This window comes from Agelaius tricolor, unplaced genomic scaffold (genome assembly GCF_023055355.1).
Source record: "Agelaius tricolor isolate 1412-34295 unplaced genomic scaffold, bAgeTri1.0.p SCAF_57, whole genome shotgun sequence".
In the NCBI taxonomy this organism is placed as follows: Eukaryota; Metazoa; Chordata; class Aves; order Passeriformes; family Icteridae; genus Agelaius; species Agelaius tricolor.
Genome location: NW_027269317.1, coordinates 1,625,607 through 1,636,879, shown reverse-complemented (window position 1 = coordinate 1,636,879; position 11,273 = coordinate 1,625,607). Strand labels below are relative to the sequence as shown.

General features: G+C 51.9%; 1 protein-coding gene across 3 annotated transcripts; it reads right to left on the bottom strand.

Moving 5' to 3' along the window:
* Positions 1-1,220: 1,220 nt before the first annotated feature.
* On the bottom strand, positions 1,221-11,273 carry LOC139604952 (zinc finger protein 154-like). Of its 3 annotated transcripts, XM_071456295.1 has the most exons (3): positions 11,138-11,273; positions 3,551-3,616; positions 1,221-2,827 (listed from the first exon to the last, which is right to left on the bottom strand). In XM_071456295.1, exons 2-3 carry the CDS (start codon positions 3,570-3,572, stop codon positions 1,833-1,835), a joined length of 1,017 nt encoding a protein of 338 aa, XP_071312396.1. In that variant the 5' UTR covers positions 3,573-3,616; positions 11,138-11,273; the 3' UTR covers positions 1,221-1,832. The 3 variants fall into 3 exon arrangements, with proteins under 3 accessions (XP_071312396.1, XP_071312397.1, XP_071312399.1); XM_071456296.1 differs by lacking the exon at positions 3,551-3,616; XM_071456298.1 differs by lacking the exons at positions 3,551-3,616; positions 11,138-11,273 and adding an exon at positions 4,275-4,361.

Genomic DNA, 11,273 nt, shown 5'->3' with positions numbered 1-11,273 from the left:
TCTAGAAGTCCTCCAAATAACCCCAAACAAATGCAAATAACCCCAAAATAACAACAAAAACCCCCAAATCAAACTAAAAAACCCAAAATTATTTCAAGTATACCTAAAAAAACCCCATATACACCAACATAAACCCCAAGAACCCCAAATAATTCTAAATAAGCCCAAATAAACAGAAAAAAAACAAGTAAAACCCAAGATAAACCCCGAATAGTCTATAAAGAACCCCAAACAAACCCTAAATAAACCCAAAGAAACCCCAGTTCCTTCCATCCCCACCCCAAAACAGATCCCGACCAATCAGAACGCGCGGCACTGATGACGATCCACTTGCTGGCCAGAAACTCAGAGCACTGGCTCTGCTCAGCGATTTTCAGCCAATCAGCGCCCGGCTCGACTCTGACTCATCAGTTGCCAGGCACAGACCAAGGCCTCTCACTGCGTTAAACACTCAGAGACCGCGCGGGGTAATTTCCAGCCAATCAGAGCGTGTCTCGCTGATGACTCATCAATTGCCAGCAGCGCAATTTGGGGAAGGGGGGGGAAGGTGACCCTGGGGATGGGCTGGGGACCCCAAAATAATGCAAAACAGGGTCGGGACCCCAAAACGGAGCAGGAGGGGCCTGGAGCCCCCAAAACCAAACAAAGGGGAGGGGACTGGGGGAACAATCGGAAAGGGGAGGGAGAGTGGGGAAAAAAAGGGGTGGGACCCCAAAACTAAGCCGGGAGGGGGATGGGATCCCCAAATTGAGCTGGGAGGGGGGTGGGACTTCCAAACAGGATGAAGCCAATTTTGTTCCTGGAATATGTAAATGAGTTTATGGATATGCTAAAAGTCCAGGAATATGCAACAGGCTGATGTCATGGGACACAAGGACCATCGAGCAAAAGTTGTTATGGCCACCAAGACCCCCCAGTTATTTTCGGGGACACCTCTCAATTAATCTGGTTTTAATTGCATCAGCCTGTTGCATATTCATTGACCCTCATGCATATCCAGAACCTCATTTACATATTTCAGGAACTATTTTACATGGCCCATCCTTGGGAGTGTCTACCCATTTCAGGAGCCTCCATTGAAATGGAAAATGTAAACTCCCTCCCTTTGATTAATATAATAATAATAATAATAATAATAATAATAATAATAATAATAATAATAATAATAATAATAATAATAATAATAAAATTTTGAAATAAGGGGCTCTCAGAAAAAGATATGGGAGTAGAAATAACAGTTCTTTATTAAGAAAAATTAAAAATACAAATGTAGTAGTACAAACAAAACCAGTGACAGAGTCAGAATCCTCCGGGAATCCAGTGAAAAATGCTGATCCTCTTGGAATCCCATGGGAAAAGGCTGATCCTTTGGGAATTCATTTCTTACCCCCAAAGACAGGGCAAAGGCAGGGCCATGGAGTTTTTATAGGGTATCCCAAGGGTGGAGTTGGGGTTTGGGTCAGGGGAGGAGATCTCAGCAACACAAGAAGGGTGAGATCAAATTCCTGCCTCTTAGCAACAGCAGCACTCCACACAGAACCTGTCCCCAAATCCTAAATTCCCTCTAAAACAACTGAGAAATTATGGAACTTCAGATATATTCAATCAATTTCCTTCATCTAACCTAGTTTGGGGTGTTTTTAAAGGATGAAGGTGAAGCAGAGGAAAATTAAGGCCAGACCAAAAGGAGAAGCAACCAGGTGTGTTCCCGACATGGATCACAGGGAATGTGAGTGACCAGGGCTGTGCCCAAAGTGCCTCCTCCAGTGGGGGATGGAGCTGGAGCAGCGCACGAAGCTCTGCCCGCACTCGGGGCACTCGCAGGGCTTCCCTTACCAGTGCCTCCGTTGGTGTTGGGTCAAGTGAGAGCTCCTGGAGAAGCTCTTCCCACACTGGGGACACTCGTAGGGCCTCTCCCCTGTGTGGATGCGCCGGTGCTTGACAAGGATGGAGTTGTGCTTGAATCCCTTCCCGCAGTCGGGGCATTGGAAGGGCCTCTCCTCTGTGTGAATCCGATAGTGCTGCAGGAGATGGGAGCTGGTCTGAAACCTCTTCCTGCATTTATCACACTCGTAGGGCCGTTCCCCAGTATGGATGCACCGGTGCCTGGCAAGGGTGGAGTTGTGCTTGAATCCCTTCCCACAGTCAGGGCATTCGAAGGGCCTCTCCTCTGTGTGACTCTGATAGTGCCGGAGGAGATGGGAGCTGGTCTTAAACCTCTTCCCACACTTGGAACACTCATAGGGCCTCTCCCCAGTGTGGGTCATCTGATGCCTGATCAGGTGGGAGCTCTGGCTGAAGCACATCCCACACTCGGAACACTTGTACGGCCTTTCTCCAGTGTGGATCCTGTGGTGGCTGATCAGGTCGGAGCTGCACATAAAGCTCTTCCCACACTCCCCACACCCGTAGGGCCTCTCCCCAGTGTGGGTCCTCTGGTGCTTGATCAGGCCGGAGCTCTGCCTGAAGCTCTTCCCACACTCCCCACACTCGTAGGGCCGTTCCCCAGTGTGGATTCTCCAGTGCACAATCAGGTTGGAGCTGCACCTGAAGCTCTTCCCACACTCCACGCACGTGTGGGGCTTCTCCCCATCATGGAGCACCAGCTCCGAGCTCTGGCTCCATCTCCGGCCGCCTTCCCGGCCCAGGCTGGCTCTTTCCCCCTCACATCCCCGCCATCTGCGTTTGCAGCCCCTCCTCGTGCGGCAGCTCCGGGGCTTTTCCTCCCCGTTGGCTTCCTGCGCCGTGGAGCCGCTCAAAACGGCCTCTGCCACCAGGTTCTGCCGCGGGCATTTGTCCTCCCTGCTCTCCATGCTCAGCTCCTGCTCTGGGGGAGGAAGGACAAGGACAGCATGGGATTTGCCTCCGTGCCACAGGCAAGGGCAAGGAGATCCCCCCAGGGCTGTGCTGCAGCTGGGGGCCCTGCTGGGCTGGGAGATGGAGCAGCACAGAGGGGAAAGGGGCACTCATCGCCAGCTCGGGGCAGTGCACAAATCACAAAAAGGACTGGACTGCTAGGAACGTGTCCTGAGCTATTTTTATTCCCCAGCATCAGTCTCATTACTTGGTTATGACAATGGGAAGATGCCAGTAGCTCACATTGCAGGTAGCAGACAAAGAACTTCATGTTAAAACTTACTTTAAAAGGTTTTTGACCAATCACGCAAAGCAAAGGCATACTGACAGTAGTTCTATCCAAGCACTATAAGCACATTGACGGTTAAAACAATGCTCCCTTATTTCAAATACAATACCTGCTTGTGAGCCTTAAAACACAATGCACAGAGCTCCATTATTAAGCTTGGAACTTCCTAATATCCTGCTAGATATACTTTTCTGCAGGTTAGGGAGTTATACTAGATAAGTGTTAATGCACAGACCATTGTTCTATTTCTCCCTACTTTCTAATTCTTATAGAATTTTTCTACTAACCAATCTTATGGCTGCAGCAAAGTTCTAATCAGTTCTACTGTCTCTGAGGCTTGTCTTTTGCAGCTTTCCCAAAACCCTCTGATTTTAAGCATTCCAGAGACACTGACTTCCTCCTCACCTGCCTCAGTGTCCCAAGGCATCTTCCTCTTCCTAGCAGCCTCCCAGGAGTTGGCAATGGGAAATCCTGGTTTGAGGAAAAACAAGGGATGAGCACATTGAATTTGAAGGTCCCTCTGCCCGACTCCATCTCTACAAGTCACCGGCCATCTGGGCTCCCGAAAAACCTCCCAAACACCAAGACTCAGCCCTGAAAAAGCCTCCCAGGAGTTCCCTGTCTCTGGTCCCTCCCCTCTCAAGTTCTGGGGTCCCCCCCTGTCCCAGCTGCTGGGGTCACGCTTAGATTGGGGGTCCCCCTTCTCCTCGGTGCCTGCCCTGCCCAGGCTGCCGGCAGTCCCAGCAATGCCAAAAGCTCCCCCCGCTTCGCTCTCCCCATTTCGGGATGCCGGGGCTCTTTGGGCTCCCGGGCTCCCCTCTCCCCTCATTCTCTGCTCTGGGCTGCAGCGGCTCCAAGGAGTCCCCCCTGCCCCTCTCCAGGCTCTTGAGGCTCCCGCCAATGGCGGCGCTCCCCCCTCTCTGGGCTCCCCACTTTGGGCTCCTGGGGCACACAGGGCTCTGCTCCTCCAGGCTGCCTCTGCCGGCAGCCGCCACCGCCACCCCCCGATGTCCCCCCAAGGGGCCTTTTCCACTCAGCCTTGGACTTCTTCATTCTCCAAACATCCCCCCAAAAACCCAACCCAGGGACCCCCCGGGATATCCGGGCCGAGCTCCCCCTCCCCGCTCACCGGAGCCATGGCGGGGGGGAGATGATCCCACAGGTGGGGGCTGCAAATTCAGGCAGGGATCGATGGCCTGGCTCCCTCAGCTCAGCCTCCATCCGCCTTTGTCCCTCCTCTTCCTCTTCCTCCTGCTCCTCCTCCTCCATTCCCCCTCCCTCCTCCTTCTGCTCTGTTTTATCTCCACCTGCTCCTCCCCCTCCATCCCTGCCCTTCCCTGCCTCCTCCTCCTCCCCCAGCAGCAGCCACACCCTCGGTGCCCGTTCCCGCAGCCCTCGCAGCCCACGGCAGGAGCGGCGATGGAGCCGGGACAGGTCGGGATGGGCAACGCGGGGCTCTCGGCTGCTCCCAGCCGCTGCGGGCGGGGGGAACCCGGCCCGGGCCAAAGGCGAGGCAAACTGGGCAAACTGGGGGCACATCACAAAGCTAAGGATGCAGCAGAAAATGGAGCTGAAAGAGTTATGTTAATATTAACTCCAAACCAGGAAAAACTGGAAATTCCAAAGGTTACGGAAGACGAGAAAAAAGAATCAAACAAGATAGGAAGTGAACAAGATAAATCAAGGAAATGGAAACTTCTTGATGGAAGACAATTACTTAATAAAATGGGCTTACTAGGAAAATATTAGAAGACATGCATCAGAAAACCCACTGGGGTAATCAAGCTTTGTGTGATCATTTTTTAAGGAACTATGGGTGCACTGGGATTTTTGGAGGAGCAAAGCAAGTTACTGAAAGATGCTTAATTTGCCAAAGGATAAATAAAAAGGTGATGAGAAAAACAACATTAGGAGGTCGTGAGTTAGCTCGTCGACCATTTCAAAGTATCCAAGCAGAAGTTAAGATTTGTTAGGCTCTGGATTTATTTGTAAAAAAAAATATTTAATCAAGAAGAAAGAGAATATGCCATATGTTAGACAAGAGATTTTAGGAGAATAAAAATCTTTAAAGTATCACCAACACCCGAGACAAAACTGGAAAATAAAAAGGGGAAATGAAAGGGAGGGGAACAAGAGGAAAAATCAGAAAGAGAGTGGGATCCTTTCCAGGCCTTGCCCCCTCCGTTCGCGGCCAAGGCGCCTGTCCCGGGTCCCGGCTCGCTGCCCGCCTCAGCTCCGCCTGCCCCGGTTTCCATCCCAGGTGCGGGCTCACTGCCCAGGGCAGCTCCACCTGCCCCGGCGCTGGCGGTGAATTTGTGTGCCCTGCTCCCACTGCCCGGCCCGCGGCCGCTCTGCCGGCCATGCTGGGGAAGATGGGGGTTGCTCTGTCCTGCCGCCTGGGCCGAGGTCACCGCGCCGACCGCACCGAGGGCGGGTCCCAGCCATCCCATCCCCGGCTGCCCTGCCCGTGCCAGCTGCGCTGGGCACCGCCGCCGCTGCTGCCGGGGTCTCCCACCTGCCTTTTCTCTGCCGGGAGCTGCTGGATCAGCCGCCATAAGCCATGTGGGGGCTGCCCACGCTCCGCCTCGGTCTCCACGGGAAGATCCCCCTCTGCCGATTCCGGCAGCAGACCCTGCCCACACTCCGACCGAGCCTCGGCGGGATATCCTCCCCTGACCCCGGCCTGCTCTGAGTTACATCCCCTTGGTAACCACAGCTCCAGCTGTACAGGGAAACTCTCTCTCTCTACAGGAAGCACCTTATTGAAACACTAGGAGCTCAGTTAAAAGGCAGCCCTCTCCAAATTCTTTCCCAAAACACGGGAGAAAGGCTACAGAAGGTAAAAAAGTGAAAGAGTTAGATGAAGGGATTGCTCTATTTCCCTTAAGAGAGGTTCCCATGGCAGGGATGTGCTGCCCTGCCCCGCGGGAGCCACCAGCGCCCCTGCCGGCCGTGCCAGGAATTGCACCCAAGGGGAAAGCGCCGCAGCCGAAAGGCCGGGACTGGCTCCGGGCTCTGTTTGTTGGCACTGCCGGAGCTGGTGTTCTTTGTTTGCTTTATTTACACACTAGTAAAGAACTGGTATTCCTATTCCCATAGCTTTGCCTGAGAGCCCCTTGATTTCACTAGTCTAAAAATTAAGAGGGAGGGGCTTTGCATTCTCCATTCCAAGAGAGGCTTTTTCTGCCTTCCCAAGCAGACACCTGTCTTGTAAAGCAAGACAAACACCCACAGGCACTGACGGGGGCTGCAGGAGGGGCAGAAGAAGGCCCTGCAGCACTTGGGCACAAAGGCCCAGCAGGTGAATGCAAGAAGGGAGCAGCAAAAGGCCAAGCTGAAGGCAAAGGCCAGGGCAGAGTTCCTACAGCCCCTGAGGGATCAGCCCCAGGGCCCAAGGGGGCCCCAGCACCCAGGACACGGGCTCGGCCACAAGCACCCGGCAGAGGCATTGCCCTCCTCGGCAGGGGACAGCCCACCCTAACAGCCCCTGGCAAGGAATCAGGGCTCCAGCTGCAGGGCACAAGGACACTGCAAGCACAGACAGCAGCACCCTCAGGACCAGCAAGTCCACCCCTTGATGGACATGGATTGGCAGGGCTGTCACAGCTCCCATCACACCAGGGACCCTCCACACTGGAGCCCTTGAGAACATTCAGGTGGGTCTGCATTGAGAGGAGGCCTCTCCTGATGGACACAGGGGCCTCTCAATCCACTCTGAAGCTTAGACCTAAGGGGGAAAAATGCAAAACATTTGTTTGATTAGTGAGGGGATAAGTGGGAAAGATGCATGGTTTTATTCAACCACTGTTAGCAGATTTCCGAGATGGATTTGAAATGCATGAATTTTGTTTGCTCCTAATTCTTATCATGATTTACTTGGAAGGGATTTGATTGCTAAGCTTGGAACGCAAATTAATATTATATAAGTTGATACAGAGGCCAGTTCTGTTGCACCTCTGTGTCAAATGTCTGGCCAGGCCTATGCTGAAGTGAACCCAGAAGTGTGGGCAGCCCCAAAGAAAGAGGGAAAATTAGATATGGAACCCCTCCAAAGTACTCTGAAGCAACCAGGACAAGTGGTGTCTAAAAGCAACAGCCTGTTCCAGGGGAGGGAAGGAAGGGGAATCAGACAAAGCGCAGGTCACCGCCCCATGCTCAGCTCAACCCAAGGAGCTCTGGGTGCTTGTAAGAGCCTGGCATTGAAATGCCCTGGGCAGGAAGTCTTCAATATCTTCTGCTGACACCATGGCACCTAACAGGGGGGCAAAAGCAATTCTGACTGCTTCAGACACCACTGGATCAGAGATCAAGGTAGATTCTCCCACAGGAAGCTGGGCTGGCACAGAGCCTGCCCCGGCACTTTGCTGTTGCCAACACCCAGCCAGGACATCGGCTCCTGCCTAAGGAGTGCAAAGCAGCACCACTGGTGGCCAAGGGGCCCATGCCAAGTGTCCCTGAGGCCAGAAACAGCCGCCAGCACAGCTGAACACGGGGGGACCCCTCAGCCTGGCCTCAGGGGCTCTGAAGCCCCGGAGATTTGCACTTCCCGCCTGCAGCAGGACCATGGCAGCCGCCCCTGAGCCTGCCCTGAAGGCAACGCAGCAGCAGCCAGGGCTCCACAGCGGGCCAAGCCCCTGGGCCTGCCCACAGATCCTCTGCTCAAACCCTCGGAAATCCTGGCCACCCTCCTCTGGCACCTCCAGCCACTGCGGCCAAGCCTCGCTGCCACTGCTGCAGCTTCAGCGCTGGCTGGGCCTGCACTGCCACAGCTGCTGGGGAGCACCACGGCACAATTCCACTCTGGGGCTCACTCACACCCACACTCTGGGCTGACTGCGACTGCATTGCTGCAAAATGCACCCATTTTGGTTCTTTTAAATCTTCTTTCTCAACTCAGGCTTGGTTTGCCTTTGCCTTGGGGAAAGGAATTTTAAAGGTTTTATTTAAGGGCTGTTACACCACTCAACGGAGATGAGTTTAACATCTCAACAGACTGGGAATAGCCCAAAAGACACCCACAGAGATAACGACCAGCAACAAAACATCAACGCCCAGCAGCAAACAGCAACCAACAGCTACCCCAGACACTGCCCCCGGCACAGCTGGAGACACCTGGTCTGGAAAAGGCTGAGAAGGAAATCCAGGAGTGTGGACCGAATTCACAGCAGAGGGGAAGAAATCCGGATCCAACAGGAAACCAAATACTAAAAACCTACACAACATGGAAGCAATGAACATTAAAGCTGGGGATTTAGATTGGTTCAGACTACACAAAGTTTAGGAAAAATCTAGTAAAACTCACATGCCATGGAATGATTTTCTCTGCACAGCCAGGGTATTTGTGAAAGAAATTATTTCTGTTGCACATCCTGGCCAGAAGCAAGCAATGCCTTGACTCTCTAACACTAAAGAGATTCTTGGAGAGTTTTTGTTTTCCCTTGGAGAGGTTTTGTCCTTCAGTGACAAAATTACAACATGAGAAAAATTTTTCATAAAACTCACACTTTATATTTTCAGGTGGGTTTGGGACAGAATTGTGAGAATCAGTTTTTGGTCTGGGTTCTTCCATGTTCGCCTTTATGCTGCATGTGAAAAATGCATGTATTTTATTATTGGCTTTTTGCAAATATTAAAATGAATATTATATGTGTTGTTTTAGAAAGTAATGCTGTATTAGTTTTCTTAAGTACTGTGTTAAATATAGTTTTAGATTATAAAAATTGTTTAAATAGAAACGATGCTATGCAGGATACTTTTTTAAAAAGAAAGGACTCACAGCGAGATAGCAGCCACAGGACACCTACATCTTTCAGAGAAGAATTTATTGCCCTCTTATCAGAAGAAACCAACTTCTTCCCACCTCGAAGGCGCTGTTAGGATTTGGAGGAAGAAGCTGAGGATGACCAGACAGAATCCTGTATTTGAATGGAATTTATGCATCATGTATGAAGTGTATGAATATGCAACAGGCTATGTTTTTTAAGGGTTAATCCTTTGTAAACGGGTGTCCTTTTTCAGACTCGTGCTGTCCAGCAAAAGGTACCGGGACATCTGTAACACTTTGTATTTATTGTCTCATATTGTCCTAATTCAGTTTGTCCAAATTATTATTACTCTAATTGTATTACTATTTTTATAACCATTTTATTCCTATTAAACTTTTAAAAATTTTAAAAACAAGTGATTGGCGTTTTTAACACTGCATTTTGCAAAATTGAAGAGCATTACCATAATACTTTTAACTCGTAAATAGTTGATACTTTTTGCAAAAAAACCAGATTCTGTGGGGGGCCACACGTGACTCACGAGGTGGCTGCCCTGGAAGAGAAGCTTCATTCCAGGCAGCCTGCAGAGGAGCTTTAGAAATGCAAATGAACACTGCTGGGCAAAGCCTGGACAATGGACCTGGGTCTCTTGCCTGGGGCAGGAATTGGGCTGATTCCCTCTGCCCTCACCCCAAGCTCTGCCTGCTTGCACTGATGGAATTTGCACAGCTCAAGGCAGAGCCCAGGGTGAGGATATCTGACCCTGCAGCAGAAACGGGTGAAGCTGCACAGGGAAACAGCAAATGGAGAATGTTGGGAAAACTTCACTATAAATAAATGGGGGGGAATCATCCCTCTGCCCACTCCAACATGTGCTGTCCCTGTCTGTGTTATATACAGGGTATAATAGAGCACTGGGGATTTTTTTTGCTACCAAAAATTCAGAGAAATCAGTTGGGAATCTAAGTATTTGATGATTTAATTAAAGAAAAGCAGTCAATTGATGCAGCCCTGGCTGGAGAGAGCGGCCAAAAATGGAGAAAAGATGAACGGCCAGCAGAACAAATCCTACAACACCGTGCACCAGCCCCTGGGAACCCGAACCTATTCATATCAGGAGCCACAGAACCCATTTCTCATTTCAATGGCATCATTAGATTACAAGCTGCCCTCGGAATAACCAACCAGACAGCTCCAGCTCCTGACCTTCCTGCTGAGCAATCCACTAAAATGAGGAAAACAACATTTCACCATGGGACGGGATCAGATCATCTGTTAGCAGAAAAAAGAGGAGTTTGTGGAAAACTAAATGACTCCAACTGCTGTTGGCAAATAGATGATAAAGGAAAAGTGGTGAAAAAAAAAAACAACGGAAACAAAAAAGCAGCTCATGTACCAGTCCAAACGTGAAAAGAATGGGAATGGGACACGGTTTTGTGGCTCCCTGGCAGACCATGGGTTAAACGAATGCTGTTTCTGCTCTGATGTGCTACAGCAACTCTCACCTTTTTACCGTGCTCCACACCTTGAGAGTGCAGCTCATTCAGCGGCTGAGCAAGGGGCCAGGGACTCGTAGATAAGGAAGTAACGGGCGAAACCACCAGCTTCAATAAATGTTACTAATTAACATGGACTGCTGCTCACAGAAAGTCCCGCTAAATGCCTGAACTTCGAGAACAAAGACTTAAAAAAGCCATGAATATCGGCTGTTGTACAAAACTGGGGTGCACATTAACGAGGACATGAAGTTGGCAGATGTGGAAGTCTGAACCTTCCAAGTACCTCAGCCAGTGAGCAAAAGGAGAGGGAGATGAGGCCGGGAAAATGAGGATAAAAAGGAGGCTGCGAACTACAGCAATGGCAGAGAGCGCACGGCAAATGCCCCACGGCCTCTCCCTCTGCTCAGCAATAAAGTCACTTGTACAGGACTCCTCTGTCTCCTCTGGGCACAGAAACCTCCGGCCACGTCAATTTCCCCGCACAGCTCCGGGCACGGGGCAGCCGCCTCTGTCCAGGCCACAGGAACCGGGCCGAGCCACCGCTGCTCCGGCAGCGGCTCCTGCCGAGGCAGCGGCCGCAAGGAGACCGCGGGCAGCCGCTCCCGCAGCGCCCTCACGCCAGCGGCAACACGCGCCGGACACGGCACAACGAACCCGCCTGAGCCCCCTGCCGCCCCCGAGGCCCGCAGCGAGCCCCGAGCCCCCGCACAACCCAGCGCGGCTCCCACCTGCGCTGCGGCCGCCTCCCAGCTCCGCCGCCGCCTCACCGCGCTCCGGCCGCTGCCGCCGCTCCCGGGCCCGCACACACGCTCCGCCAATGGCGCCGCCGCCGAGCCACGGCCGCCCTCAGGCCGCCACCGGGGC

Coding starts and splice junctions, on each gene's coding strand:
- LOC139604952 (XM_071456295.1), bottom strand. CDS start 3,572: ATGCCTTGGGACACTGAGGCAG. Junction 2,828..3,550: donor GCCTTGGGACACTGAGGCAG/GTGAGGAGGAAG, acceptor TTCCTCCCCCAG/AGCAGGAGCTGAGCATGGAG.